General features: G+C 32.2%; 1 protein-coding gene and 1 long non-coding RNA gene across 2 annotated transcripts; one reads left to right on the forward strand and one right to left on the reverse strand.

Annotated features, from left to right (window-relative positions):
* Window positions 1–3,674: 3,674 nt before the first annotated feature.
* On the reverse strand, window positions 3,675–5,124 carry LOC114751505 (uncharacterized). Its single transcript, XR_003740754.1, has 2 exons — window positions 5,016–5,124; window positions 3,675–4,258 (listed from the first exon to the last, which is right to left on the reverse strand). It is a non-coding gene; the product is annotated as an uncharacterized LOC114751505 (long non-coding RNA).
* Window positions 5,125–9,274: 4,150 nt separating this feature from the next.
* LOC114751504 (TMV resistance protein N-like) lies at window positions 9,275–14,421 on the forward strand. Its single transcript, XM_028940173.1, has 6 exons — window positions 9,275–9,780; window positions 11,215–11,979; window positions 12,091–12,340; window positions 12,459–12,740; window positions 12,829–13,842; window positions 13,954–14,421. Exons 1-6 carry the CDS (start codon window positions 9,275–9,277, stop codon window positions 14,419–14,421), a joined length of 3,285 nt encoding a protein of 1,094 aa, XP_028796006.1.
* Window positions 14,422–16,014: the final 1,593 nt, after the last annotated feature.

A 16,014-nucleotide genomic window follows, 5' to 3' on the forward strand; every position in this document is an offset into this window, starting at 1 on the left:
ATTGCAAGCAAAATCTTAAAAAGGATAGGAAATCAATTCAAAGAATTAACTAACTTGAAGGGGGGAAACGTTTTTATCAATAAAAAAAGGAGGGGAATAACATTTTGGATAAAAAAAATCAGAATCACAGAAGATCAGATTAGATTCCCCGGGCACCAAAAAAAAGATGAGATTTGATATTAAAAAAATCAGATTGTAGTTACTATCCAATCAAATTCAAATAACCAAATTAATTTTTTATTGTAGGCAGTGAACAAGATAATAACTCAACAATTCTTTTTTTGCTTTATCTAATACAAATATCGTTCTTATTTTTAAATTTTGTATTTTATGATTTTGTCAATTTTCTGTTCATATTTTAAACTTTTTTACCTATAAAAATTATTTATTTAATGATTGGTTTAGTTTTAAATATATAAATTTGCTTAAATAATATTTCAGATGCCTGTGAACAAAACAATTAACAAAATAGGGATTTATTATGATAACAGATAAATTAGTAAAGATAATTTAACTTTATTTTCCGTAAAATTTTATAATTTATAATACATTATTTTCAAATTATTTATTTAAGTATTATCATACTTATTTATTTAAATTTTTAAATTTAAAGAGTGGATAATTAGATTATAAGGGTAATCTCATAATTTTAAATTTTTCAACATGATTACACATAATTAAATTAAATATTTTAAAATATTGAACAAAATATTCTTAATGATGATGGCTAAAATTAGATCAACTCATTAAATTGTACATCTTAAAAACAGAAGAAAATTTTCTATAATCTTAGCAGAATAAAAGGGATATGCTTGTAAACATGTTTTCGTTCCGGAAGAAAAGGATTGAAACCATTTTTTATTGTTTGGTATAGGAAAATTGAGAAACCCTTTTTCTATCTGAGAATTTGAGTTCTGATTGCAGTTTTTAATATGTTTATTTTCAAGTGTAATTTTTTGGAACAGCTATTCAAATGGATTTTGTCAAGAGTTTATGACCCAATTGACATTAAGCACCCTCCTTGAGATTTTCTTCAAACTTTCATTAGAGGGAGTGACAGATGTTCGGATTATGAGGAAAAAAATAAACATATTTTTGTTTTGCCTATGTATGTGCTATAACTCATGTTTGTTTTACCGTAAAAAATCTCCCAAGTTTTTCGAAACCTATTTCAATAGTGATAAGTATCTTGGTGCTAATCATTACGTCTGCACCATTTAAATATAGTTTCAACAATATGAGTTTAAAATTTTTAACTAATTATTTTAAATAAAAAAATTGTCTTTTAAAAAATGGCTGTTAAGAAATTATTTTTGAAATTCTGTACACATTAAAATATTTTTTTTCAAAAAAATAAAAAAATAAATTTAAACCATTTAAATTAAATTTGGATGATCCAAATTTTAGAAATGATGGGCACTGAAGCCTAAGTTTTTCAACAATCTCCAGCTTTATTAGTTCCTACTTATCCTTCTTTTATTTGATGGGATGTTCCTACTTATCCTTCTGCTTCCAAGCTAGCTGGAGCTTCTGGGGCTTCTCCTGGTATGCTTTTTCTAGTGCTGATTTGGTTTCATTTCCAAACATTATTTTTATATTTTATGAGACAATTTCTTTATGTATTTATATATAGCACAAAATCTCTTCTTCTTTGTTAAAAAATCTCTTGTTTATTAAAAAAAAACTAATTCTGTAATTGATCACTTGATAAAGCTAATAGAGTCGCGTTGGCCTTGGTACAAGCTTTTTTTTTTTAAAAGTGAACAAAAAAAATTAGGTAGCATTAAAAAATTGGCGCTATTATTAAAAAAATTAAAATAAGAGAGAGAAAGGGGAAGAGAGAGAGCATTGATGTCAAATTATGCGGCTATATCTCCTCCCCAGAGAACGTTTTCCATTAATAGCGCAAAATTTTTTAATACGTGTATATGTATAGACTATATCTCAGTCCAAAAATATATATGTATAAACTATATCAAACGCATAATTCATGTGTTGTTAACCTCATTTCTTAAATCTCATACTACGCATCCAATAAAGACGACACTAATTCCCCCCTCCCCCCAGTAACCTCTTGAGTCTTCTAGATTATTTTGAATTTGAGATTAATTTTTATCTGGTCAAGAGCGTTTAAAGTTAAAACCCTCACAATAAGTACATTTCCCGGGGTTCAAACTTGTATTCTCTTCTTTATGGAGGTGAGCCCGCTTATCATCTTAACCCACAATATATTTAATTAGATATAATATCTACAAACCAATAAGAGTTAGTCCAATTAGTAAAGAGTTGGCTCATAATTCATAAGGTCTCAAGTTTAAATCTCACTACCCATATAAAGACCTTACAGGCGATTACACTTTATGAGCATGAAAGTATATCCTGATCCTGTTGAGCCTGAGAACCAACTTATCCAAACTTTATTATCTAACAAGATATAATGTCTACATATAATGCACTGTGAAGGCATGCCTTGGTCCCGTTGGTTCCCCGCACCCAACTTATCCAAACTTTATTCTCTAACAAGATGCAATGTTTACATATAACGCACGTTGACATTGTTGAATTATATTCAAATTGTTTTGGTCCGTTTGTTTACATGCTTTTATTTTCTAGAGTTTTTTTTTTGGGGGGGGGGGGTGTGGGGGATTCTTTTTGTGGGGTTTGCAACATAGTTTACAAGCTAACTTCTAAAATCAACAATAGATTCAAAGCAGGCCCACTCTCTCAAACCCACAAATAATAGGAGCTTAGTGCATTGGGCTAATCCGTTCAGCCTTGAAGACCTAAAACTGGGAGTTTACAATCGGTAAATCTCTTAAGGCAAAAAGTATGAACGAAAAATTATTTAAATTGTTGGAATTATTTTTAATTTGTCCACTTAATTTTTTTATTGTTTTCTATACTTAAAAAACTTTATAAGCGTTACAAATATTTTAAGAAATGGTAAAATTTTACGTTATATGCTTGTTAGATGCATAATTTAGGTGTCTTTTTTCCTCTTGCGGAGGATAATTTAGGTGTTACTAACATTAGTATAATTTCCTATATTTAATAGCTAGATGAAGCAAACATTCAACTATCTAGAGAGGTATCGTCAACATTTACAACCACCCGAGCATTAATTATAATAAACAAATTCGAACTTTGAATTTTCTAGACATAATTTTAATTATATTAATTGGAAAACTACTTGGACCTAGCAAAGAAAAGTTGGGCAAGTTAGATATGATCATTAAAGCATATATATATATATATATATCTGTAAATACCTTTAAATATACAGAATACTGCCCATTATAAGTCATTAATGCAATGTTTGGCAAGCGGAAAAAGTGTATTCTAAAATGAAATGAGAAATACACCTGGAAAGGAAATGTGCTTTTCTTCTAGAAAACATTTTACTACAGACCAAACGTTGCCTAAGAGTATGACTCATCTCAGACTTCATAATAAAAAAAGTTTGTTCAAACTTCACAAGTTTCTTCAATATTAAATTAGAAAAGATCATATATTTAGCAAAAAAAGAGAAAAGAACGGGAAAAAGAAAAAGAAAAAGAAAAAGAAAAGATCCCATAGGAAATGGAGGCTGAAAAGGGCGAGAGAGGGCCCAGCATTGGGATAATTTGGCGTAAGGGTTATCAAACTTTCATTCATGTCACAAGGCACGCAATGTCTTGGTAACAGATAAAATTCAAAATATGTTTCCAGTCAAATTCTTCAACTAATACAAATACATTTTATTGATATATTTCATCATCACAATATCAACTCATTAAAAAGTTCTTTGTTTACTTTTCAGTGAACTTTAATAGCAATCATATAGAACATATTACCTAAGTTTTTGTGCCATTAGAAAATATCTATACATAATTTTTGTTTTTGGCATAGAATGGATTAAAGTCTAATATATACATACATACCGTGTGATGGAAGAATTACTGGCTTTTCAAATAGTTTTGGTTATCTCCAGCAGCAACTCTGCTGGTAAGGGAAGGTCTCATCGTGACAATGGCAGACTCATTTGCGCCAGCTCTGAGAGCAGCCTTTCCAGCTTCCAGGAACCTCTTCACTGCATCTTCTGCGTATCTGTTAGCTTCTTCCACTGTCATGGTTTTCCCAATATCTGGATAGGTTTTGAGCACTTAATCACCAACGAGCTGCGATGCGAGCTGGATCAGTTCAACCTGGAATTCTGAGAGCTCCTTGTCTCCTCCACGTCCCCATGGCCTCAGTGCTGTCTTCACCTCGGGTAGCCTTTCTGAAAAGTCATTGGGGAAATGTTGAAATATAATTGCTAAAATAGTAGAAAATGAAAAGCAGCAAGCTTCTATGCTAGAAAACTTCTTCGCTGAATCGTGATCGCAAAAGACAACTACATCAAGTAAATGATGCGTGTATGTGAGCATGTTAGACACACTACTGGGTGAATCATACCACTTAACATCATGTTTGATTTCGCTTACCTAATACCCACCTTATATAATTCTATCTAGTTCATATTTTGTTTCTTTACCATTCACATCATATTATCTTCTAGAGCCAGTTTTGAAACTGATCCTCTGAACTCACTTTACGTGAAGTTCAGGGAGAGAAAGAGAGTTTGGAATGGTGACTTCTCCCTCCCTCTAAACTTCAGATGAAACACAGAAGTGGAAACTTAAAATTTCTTATTAAAGTAAGCAAAAGAGAAGCCACAAGTTTCTGCAACAGGGCGTTTAATGCCCAGCCAAGTGCTTAAGTTTCTGCCATCATTGATCAAGATGAATGAAAAACTAAAATATGGAGATGCTTCAAGATATACAGCATACAAAAACAGCATGTACAAGAACCATGAGCTCTGTCTAAGTTTCAGAACAAAATTCTAAGTCTCTAAACGAGAATTTGAAGTTCATTATGAACATCGAAACATATAATGACAGAGTCTGGACAGCAGACAAGGGTTCGTAGATTAAAGGACCAGAGTCATGAATCCTCCCCAGACTATGGCAATCAAGTTAAAAAGATGCTGTACAAACCTGGACAATCATCACGAGGAGTATCTCGAATGTAAAAATAGTTCTCAAAGGTACCAGCCCATGCATCTCTGTTCGTCAAGAAATTAGGCTTCCGATTGAAAAGTTTCTTTTTTTGATATTTTATTTTGTTTTTTTTCCCTTGTTGACCATATTTTTAAAAATGTGTAATTTATTTCATCCAATGGGAGGATTTGGTTGGGGTTGGAATCTTAAGAAAATAGGAAGATACGACCAAATGTATGAAGTTAAAAAAATTGTTGGCAAAAAAAAAATGTTAACAAAATTATTATTACCTGGAGTGTTAATATCTAATACTCCTACAGTCCTTAATATAAGACATATTTAGCTAATTTGATTAGATTAAGAAAGTTAGGTAAATTAGTTAATTATATAAAATATGACATTTTTTCTTAAAACAACACAATCATCTTCGTTAATATCTCATCTCCCTCTTTTACTTGATTATGATTGAAAAAGTATCCATAAGAGTAATTTAAAAAAATTAATAAACATGATAAATAGATCTTATATTTAGGACTAAAATTAGCTTAACAATTAAGTCCTTTATTAAAAACAGGAGGAGTATCATAATTGTAACTAGTTTTTGGTTTTACGGGATAGAAGGCTTGAGATTTGAGAACATACCGTCCCAAAGAATATTTCAATTGAAAAATAAAAGTTCAGGATGTTAACTGCAAGAATAAGCGATTATACTTTTTTAATAAAATTAAAAATCACTTAATTATCTTTTAATAAAAAATGTCAATATAATCTACATAACTTTTAATCAAAAAATGCGGAGAAGATGGAATTTGCTATAATTTGATTAGGAAAAGTAGTAATTTGCAAGAATTTGATTTTTCAAATTAATTGGTAAATACGCAAAAATAGTAAGGAAAAATAAAAAGTATTGGCGGAAGACGAAAACAAATTCCTAACTCCCATTCTAAATATCGGAGTTAAATCAGATATCCATCTTAATTTTAAATATAAGATTTAAATTTGCTTTACTTTATAAATTTATAAACTTTTTTTCTCAAAGCACCTTTATTAATTTCATATATTAAAGAGGTTCCTAATCAATGGATTGTTTCAATGCATATAATTCAACAAAATAGTTTAAGAAAACAAAAAATCATCTGTTATAAATAACTAATTTAATTTTTTTAATATCTGTAAAATAGTTGTATGGCTCTTATATTCAGCATTGGAGAAAGTAGTGTAAACTTTGTTTATTTGTAAATTGAATGAATGTGTGGCAAAAATAAATTTGAAAAAAAATGAAAAAAAAAACAACGAGAATTTAATTAGCTTTGTTTGTTATATGTAACAGTGGACTATTAGCAAGGTTTAGTAAGACTACATATAAAATAAAAAAGCAAAGCCATAGATAAAGATGGAGGTATATAGTTTGAATTTGCAAATAATGTATTGATGATATTAATAATTAATAACTTCATAACTAAACGACGTAGCAGTAGGCAGCTTAATTATTTTGTGATTAGATTGTGTTGCAGTGGTGACTGGGGCTGCAACACATTATGCAAGATGGTCATATCCCAATGCTCCTATGTTACTACACAAAAAAAAGGAGATTAATGACAAAAATTCTATCGCTAATCAAATTAGCAATAGAATTTTCATTGCTACTCTGTCACAAACTGATTTGTGACGGAATTTGCAACAGAACACTTGTTGCTAAAAAAGCTGTCACTAATTTGGTTTGTGATGGAATTTCAGACTCCGTTGCTAATCTTGCAACAAAATTGTGATGGATAATCGATCACAAATTTGTGATAGATTAGTGAGGGAACGGTCCGCTGCTAATTGGTGATGCAATTTCAGTCACAAAATTTGTGACAGATTTGTGACGAAATTTCCGTTGCAAACTTTGTGACATTTGTGACAGAAAGTCCATCGCACATTTGCGATAGAATTGTGACGGAACATTCCGTCACAAATTAATAGACATATTGAATAATATTATTACTGTTCAAATCTCATTTAGACCACCTTTAGTTCTCTTATTAAGACATTCTTTTTAACATTTTATGAATCCTAATAGACAATCTCTGGTATTCTATATATCATAAGAGCAAACGAGTTAATTTAATTGCAATCTAAATAATTGAAAACTAAACCATTTTTTGTAAATAAGATATCAAAATGTCACTCATTTTATGTAGAATCTAATAATAAAAAGAACCACACAAAAAAAACATTTGCAAAGAACTTCTTGTATGAGAGGGCAGCAGAGGGGCAAGATCCAAGGAGCAGCTGACAACCCTCCAAAGAGTGGTCAAGAGATATGTAGAAGAAGAAAGCGTTTGCAATTTTGCAATCAAGTGCCCTAAAGTTGTGTTCAAAATGCTGAGCACAATGACATTGATTATTTGATAATAAACTTAAAATTATATACATTAAGTTACAATTTTTTTACATTTAATAATAAACTTAAAATTGTTTTTACAATTAAAAAATCAATGTATTAGTCTTAAAATTGTTTTTACAATTAAAAAATCAATGTATTAATTTCTCAATTAAACAAATAAAATTGACAGAATGTATGAAGAAGTGAGAGACAATATACGTTGGTTTCAAAATTGAAACTAGATGAGCTCCCTTTGAGTTTATTGGATAAGATCTAACAGAGGAAGGCCAACCAATGTCATTTGGTAAGCACTCATCATGGTTCTTCACGTTTTGTCATTTCTTTACCCAATTGCTGTCTACTTCAACTAATAACTAGAGATTAAACTGACTTGCATTCATTGCATTATAATGCCTGCTGCTACTGATGCTTTTAGAACAATTTCAAGTTTTGGTTTTAGATAGAGAAAGACAGCACTGAGCTTACTAGTCCTAATGTCTGAGATAGAATATTGCGACCATACTCAGATTCCTGAATCTATTTCAGTCTGCAGAGCCCATGGCCTTGCTGTTTGGCAAATTTGGAAAAAGTACTTTGAGTACAAACTGAGATTTGCCCTAAAAAATATCCAAACACCCCATAATTTTCTGAAACCATAGTTTGTCATAAAACCATGATTTTCCCTATCAAAACCATGGTTTTACTGTAAGCCAAAAAAAAATCGCTTTTTGAATGTTTTTGTTGCCTTTACACTATCAAAAGTAAACAGGAATACACAAAGCTTCATGCCTTCAAACCAACAGTAAATGTGCAGTAATACTCAAACCAACAGTAAACATATTTAATCTTATATTTTATAAATATATATACACATATTAACAATTAATTAATTATATTTTTTATATATTATTTATTATGTTGGTAAAAAATATTTACAATTTATTACTCCTCTGGTCATTAATATAGAACCTAATTAAAAAGTTAATATTGATCATAAATATAAGACCTATTTTATATGATTATCAATTTTTTTAAATTAACTTTATTAATATTCCCTCAACAATAATCAAACAGGAGAAGAAAGAAGAAATTAAAAAAGATGTTTATGATGTTTTAAAAAAATATATCATATTAACTAATTCAACTAACATACTTTTTGGTAATATGCACATAAAAAAAAAGGACTTTTGATGATAATTATTCAAACACTCTCATTTTATCAGAATCACTTTTTCATAAAATATATTTTTCTAAAATCTATTTTCAAAAATAACTTTTCTCTCAGAAGCTATTTTCCAAATCATAATTTAGTTTTATCCAAACACCTCCTAAAGCTGACATATTGTGGTTCCCACATATGAAAAGATAACTTTTCTTTTGATACATTAAAAATTGTAGCGTACACGGGGTTAACTTGATTACGGCGATACAAGTCGTAATCATATGGGAAGGAGCATGGAAAGAATGCCTCGATCCAAGCTTATTTATAAGAAATAAATCAATTAGAATTGGAAGTAGTATTTTCCTTAATTTCACATTCATTTTTCCAAGTCCTTGGTCAAAAAAGGCATTTAGCTCTTTGGGCATACGGTGACAAGAAGTTTCCGGGAAAGATCACATGCATGCCGTCAGTCGCGAGCCTGGAAGCTTACACACACACACACAAGTATATATAAATATATTTTAAGCTTTCCAGTTTAGACACTTCCCTCACACAGCTGTCAGCCCAGGTCGGCATATAGTGTATATCTACTCCTTCCCCCCCCCCCCCCCCCAATTCTCGCCATCTCATATTCTGATCATCCAAGATATTTCCTTCAGTTGCTGTAGGCCGTGGTATATATTAGTGGTTGATCAAATTATTCTTCACAAGTTGGCTCAAACGTTTATGGGAAATAACAAAGAAGCATTTTCCTCAGAATCTTCTAGGTCCAATCCAACTCGAAGAACCTGGAAGTATGACGTTTTCTTGAGTTTTAGAGGTGAAGACACTCGTGAAGGCTTCACAAGCCACTTGTACCAAGCATTGGATGGGAGAGGATTCCATGTTTTTATAGACTATGGACTTACAAGAGGAGAAGTTATCTCACAAGAACTGCTGCAAGCAATTGAAGAATCTCGCTTTGCAATTGTTGTTCTCTCTGAAAATTATGCTTCTTCTTTTTGGTGTTTAGATGAGCTCCAACATATTCTTACCTCAAGAAATAACTCAGATCAAATAGTCTTCCCTGTCTTTTATCGTGTACATCCACCTGATGTGATGAACCAACGAGGAATATTTGGTGAAGCTTTTGCCAAACTTGCACGCGGTCAGCCCCAGTCGAAGGTTAAAAAATGGAGGGATTCTCTAACAGAAGTGGCTCATTTAGCTGGTTTTGATACCCGTAATTACCGGTAAGTTTTTTTTTTTCATATAATGAAATCGAATTACTTGTATAAATTATTTGTATTAGTTCATCAAACATGGCATATATAGGTGCATCCAACATATTTCCATGTGTTTTCATGTTCTTTTTAGAGAGAAAATTTTTTAGTTGACAATAAAAAGTTTAATAACTACTTCATACTATCAAATTGATAAATCTTTTTATAATTACTTCATACTTCACCTGATGATTACAACAACAACAATAAGCCTTATCCAGTAGGTGGGGTCGACTACATGAATCACACGACGTCATCGTGCTACTTCACCTGATGATTATATGTTGAAAATGTTTGTTATAAAATGTTTTAAAGACAAGAATCTATATACCTAGATAATTTTATTTGCCAGCTATATATCCATATAATACTATTTGTGAAGCAAAGCCATGGGTTATCTTGTGCGTCATTATTTTCTTATTAAATTTAATAATATAATGTACGATCTATGACTTTTTTAAAAACTCCATGCAAACTGCATATGGCTTAACATTTAGGAGAAATTGCAATCAAGTCTCATGGAAAAAAATAATTACTAAAAGGTTTCAATAATATCCTTAACAGTCTATAATGACAAATTTTATAGTGGAGAATGACAGCTTCTAAGAATTGTTTTTTAATTATTTTTCTTGTTTGGGATCTCATTATAATTCTTCCTAACATTTATCTCTACGTTTCTTTTCACAAAAGGCTTGGTTAAACACCATAAATGTATCAAAGTTAAAACAAATTTCAAAATACTTATTTATGACAAAGTATAAGAAAGAAAATAAAAAAAATTATTAAAATGAAGAGAATTATGAAAGAGAGAAAATACGTGATAAAGAGATATTGTGTTAAAATATAACATTCAAAACATTTATTATCTAAAAAATGATGTTTTGAGAAAACAAAAAATAAATATATTAACTATTAAAATAAGTTTTTAATAAGGGTAAAATAGAAAATTTGCTATAAAAGTTTAAGATAATTTGAAAATGTTGCTTATATTTAAAGATAAGAAAAGAGTCATTGTTGTTAGTTATTTTTGTAAAGTTAAGAAAATTAGTTCTCAATTAAAATATTTATAATGTAATTTCTCTCATCATTGAAAGTTTTCTTCATGCCTAAAACTTGGAGTGCTCGAAGTTAAAATTTCTAAAATGGAAAGATTTTACAAGATTAAAAAAAATGACGCATGATGATGCAACTTGGCTTCCTTATTCATTTATATGCAGATCAATCATTAAATATTTATCATATTTAATTTTCTGCCACGCTCATGCATGCCTTTCTTGTTTACTTTCGCTTTGGGATCCTTTGAATTGTTTATAAATATTAAAAATTAAAAAGAAAATAAATAGCAATTAGCATGGCATGTTTGATGGCAAGTAATATGCTTGACGGAAAAAATTGTGTTTGTAGGGACGAAGCAGCACTCATTATGGATGTGGTTGAAAATTTATGGGGCCAACTTCGTTCTGTACTGCCACCAGTCAAGGCACATAGTGATGCACTGGTTGGAATTGAGCCGAGGGTAGACGAAATGCTTTCAATCTCAGGGATAGGTTTGGATGACGTTCGGTTTATAGGAATATGGGGCATGGGCGGTGTTGGCAAGACCACTCTTGCTAGAGTTATCTATGAGACGCTCCATCACCTGTTTGATTTTCCTTGTTTTCTTGCCAATGTTAGGGAGGTTTCAGCTGAAAGAAATGGCATACTTCGCTTGCAGAAACAACTGCTTTCACATTTCAACGTAAAAGACTTACATATTGAAGACACGTATGAAGGACAGAACATGTTAGGATACCTTCTCCGCAACAGAAAGGTTTTGCTTGTCCTTGATGATGTAAGTGATCTAGGACAGTTACGGAGTTTAGCTAGAAGCCGAAAGTGGTTTGGTGATGGTAGTAGAATATTCATAACAACTAGAGATTTAGACTTACTGACATGTCATGAAGTTGATGAAACATACGAGATTACACCCATGACCGATGCAGAATCTCTTCAACTCTTTTATCAGAAAGCATTTGGAGGAAGAGGTGTCCCTGCTAATGAAGACCAATTTTGGCAGTTGGCTAGATCAGCAATTGGTTATGCTCATGGCCTTCCTTTGGCTCTCTGTGTTTTAGGCTCCTTCCTTTGTGGTAGAGATGATTTAACAGAATGGGAAGATGCTTTGCAATTGTTGATAGAAGATTCAAATAATGACATTTTTAAGATACTTAGAATAAGCTACAATCAACTGAATCGTGCAGAAAAGACAATATTTTTAGATATTGCCTGTTTTTTTAACAGGTGGGGAAAAGATGAAATAATTCAAATATTGGCAGGTTGTGGACTTCCTGCTCCAGCTAGTTTAGGTAGCCTTCGAAAAAAATCTTTGCTTGCTGAAATTGAGATTGGCGGTACTACATATGTAGAGATGCATGATTTGATTCAAGAGATGGGTAGACTGATTGTTATTGAGGAATCTCCTGTTATTGTTGGAAGACGCAGTAGACTGTGGCTTCCCAATGACATTGACCAACTAATGGAAAGTGACATGGTGAGAACCTAATTTTCCAAAAATAATAATATTCTTTTTTTTTTGGTGCTGAATTTCTATGTTCATTATTTGCTCACATTTTTTGATAAGATCTTAGTCACTATGATGTTTTAATTAGGGAACTGAAGCAACGGAAGGCATGGTTCTGCCTCATAGCTTTGAGAAAGATGAAGTAGATTGGAATCCTGAAGCCTTTTTAAAATTGTGTTCGCTTCAAATGCTTATCATATCAAGTAATTTTAATCTTTCCCTTCCCTTCAGAGGTCTTCCTCGAATATTGAAAGTTCTTCATTGGTATGGATATCCTATGGAATCTCTTCCTTCTAATGTGAAGATGGATCAAATCAGATATCTCAAAATGCACAATAGCAAAATAAAGCGCCTTTCTAATGATAAACAGGTTAGATACTTTATAAGCATTCTCACATAAATTACTGTTGAAACTAAAGTTTTTTATGACTGATTTCTTGTACCATTTATTTGACTAGTCTATGAAGAAGCTAAAGATTTTGGACTTAAGCCATTCCAAATATCTCCTTCAAACTCCAAATTTTGTTGGATATCATAATTTAAAAAGACTGATTCTTGAAGGCTGCACATCACTTGTTGAAATTCATTCTTCACTCGGACAGCTTCACTGTCTTGTTGAAGTAAATTTGAAAGGTTGCATTAATCTTAAAGTCCTTCCCCAAAAATTGGAAATGGATTCTCTAGAAAAATTAGTTCTCTGTGGATGTGTTCGAGTAAGAATTCTTCCGGAATTTGAAGAAAATATGGAAAAGCTTAGAACACTTGATGTCAAAGAGACAAGTGTAACCAGACTTCCTAAGTCCCTTGGATACTTAACAGGGATTGAAACTTTGGATTTAAGGGGTTGCCAAAAGCTTGTTGGCCTTCCCCATGACATTCACAAATTGAAGCGTCTGAAAGTTCTTGATATCTCATGCTGCTCAAATTTTTCTGCATTACCAGAAAAGCTCAATGAAAATGAAGCCTTGGAAAAGCTTGATGCAAGTGGAACAGCTATCGTAGAAGTACCTTCTTCTATTTGTCATTTAAAAAAATTAAAGGCACTAGCATTTCATGGATGCAAAAATCCAACTTCCAATTCAAGTGTGTGGTCTCTTCTTTGGAGCCAAATGTTTCAGAGTCATTCATCTCCTAAGTACTTAACATTGCCTGCTTCTATCTTCAATATTCAATCATTGACAGAATTAGATTTGAGCTACTGCAATATTGTTGATGGGATCATTCCTAATGAACTCAATGGCTTATCATCATTGCGGACATTAGATTTGAGTGGAAACGTGTTTATGAATCTACCTGATGGCTGCATTTCTAATCTTTTGAATCTACAGTCTTTTTATTTGAATTCTTGCCCAAAGCTTCAATTTTTGCCACAGCCTTCGCCGAGTTTAAATCTAATGGATGCCGGAGAATGTGGTTCATTGAGAACTTTGTCAGACAGACAATTGTTACATCTCTTTGCTTCAATTGAACAGGTATGTAAACACTTGTCTTTATGTTTTCCATCCACAAATCCATACATATCTTGGGTTGTTAATTTTATACAATTTGTGACATGATAAATTTCTTGGTTTTGGGATGGCCAGCATGCTGAAGAATTAAGGAGAATTAAGTCTTTTTCAGTGACTATTCCAGGGAGTGAAATACCATCATGGTTTGAGAATCAGAACCATCTTCGTCTGAATGAGAAACGTGAAGCCTCTGTAACCATAGACATGCCTGAAGATGAATGGTTGGGAATTGGGTTGTGCACAGTAATTGATGATAAGATTTGTTTGCCTCGCTTGGGGTTTGATTTCAAAGCTTCCGATGGTAAGTATGTATCCCTTCAAGGAAGGACACGTGAATATGAGAAAGAAATAAAATCTTCCCATCTATGGATAGCGTTTTGGAAAATTGAAGAGGAAAACAGAGGTGAACTATCAAGGAATTACAGTGAGATTCGCTTGAAATTTTGTACTGGCTGGGAACAGCCTCCATTAAGATTGGTTGATGTAGAGTCAATCAAGTGTGGATGGCGTTTCATTCGCGAAGGTGATTTAGAACGACTCTAGTGTGGCAAGTTGCTTTCTCTCCATAGTCTCTTTTGTAATATTTTTGTGCTGGTATTGTTGTTACTTCTCATTAGTACAAAGAAGTTAATAATGAACCACAAAATTAAATCTCTTTTAAGAATGAACGAATTGTTATTTGAATACTTTTGCACAATATACTTTGTTACAGAGTGAAACCTCTCGGACTCCTATCACAGAACGTGAAACCTCAGCTTTATGCCCAGAAGATGAAGTCAAACTAGATTATTCATGGATGTAGTTCAGTGCAGATGATGCAATGTACGTGATATTGTAATCTGACAATATCCCTTATCTGTTGATTATTAATGAATTTCAAAGTTGGTGTTATGATTGAGATCCAAAATTGCAGCCTTGTGATTATAAGTTCTCAATTAAATGGTTAGGATCACTATATTCTGTTTTCATATGCCTATTCCTAAAAACACTTGAAAGCGTTTTAGCACTATCCACAAAATCATTTCATGCCCAAAGCAAAATGGAACAAATACAATTAGCAGAACGTACCAAGAACTGAAAGACAATAGATTGGTTTCAAAATTGAATTTAGATGAGCCCCCTTTGAGTTTATTGCATTATAATGCTTGCTTCTACTTATGCATTCAAACCAATTCCAGGTTTTGGTTTTAGACGGAGAAAGCTAAGACAGCAATGAGCTTACTAGTCCTGCTATATGAGATAGAATACTGCGACATCTACGCTCCATATTCATATTCCTGAATCTATTTCAGTCAGCAGATCAGCCCAGGCCTAAGGCTCATGTTGTGGAATCTGTTAGGGAACCTAACTATGAGCCTGAAGAACATCTTCCATATTTAACTTCCACACTTTTCTTCCCATTCACATGCATTTTTTCAAAGAAAAATTGCCACTCCCTCCGTCAAACAACGGAACCAGTTTCCTTGCTAGAAATTAAGTTTTATTATTCCACTAAAATCGTCAAGGTTTGAGAATCAAATTGATCGTTGTCTAGATGATAAAGGAAAAGCTTTACCAATGATAGACATACCTCCTTGTGAAGAAATGTGGGGAATTAGATTATGCATTCTGCTAGAAAGTAAGTTTTATTATTCCACTAAACCCAAGGTTTGATTTTGCTTCAAATACCAACTATCGCCGGGCGATTAGGAAGGTTCGATTGATGGTGAGAAGAAAAGAAAGTGTTGTCACCTTTGGGTCATGTTTTGGAAACAAAGAAACCCTGTGATATGGTGCAATTAAGGAAATACAATCGGGTTCCCTTTAGATTTGAGGCCTCCCGTTAATAATGCAAAAATTTCAATGAAGTGTGGGTGGCTTGTCAGAGGCAAAGGTGATGATTTTGAAAACAGCTTCAACTCAATGATTCAAAGTCTCCTTCCAATATTCTGGTCAAAAAAAGTCTCCTTCCAATATTGGAACAACATAAAAGGACCAGGCAACTCACTTCTGCTACACTTTTTTTTTTTCATTTTTATTTGAAACTACCTCCTCTATCCCTGTATTTTGTAAACACTTACCCCACATCATATGCTCTCTTTCAGCCCTAACAATTTTAACTAATTCATTAGTATTAAGAAAATATTTTTAATTAGT

This window comes from Neltuma alba, unplaced genomic scaffold (genome assembly GCF_004799145.2).
Source record: "Neltuma alba isolate B1F8T4 unplaced genomic scaffold, ASM479914v2 tig00006952_pilon, whole genome shotgun sequence".
In the NCBI taxonomy this organism is placed as follows: Eukaryota; Viridiplantae; Streptophyta; class Magnoliopsida; order Fabales; family Fabaceae; genus Neltuma; species Neltuma alba.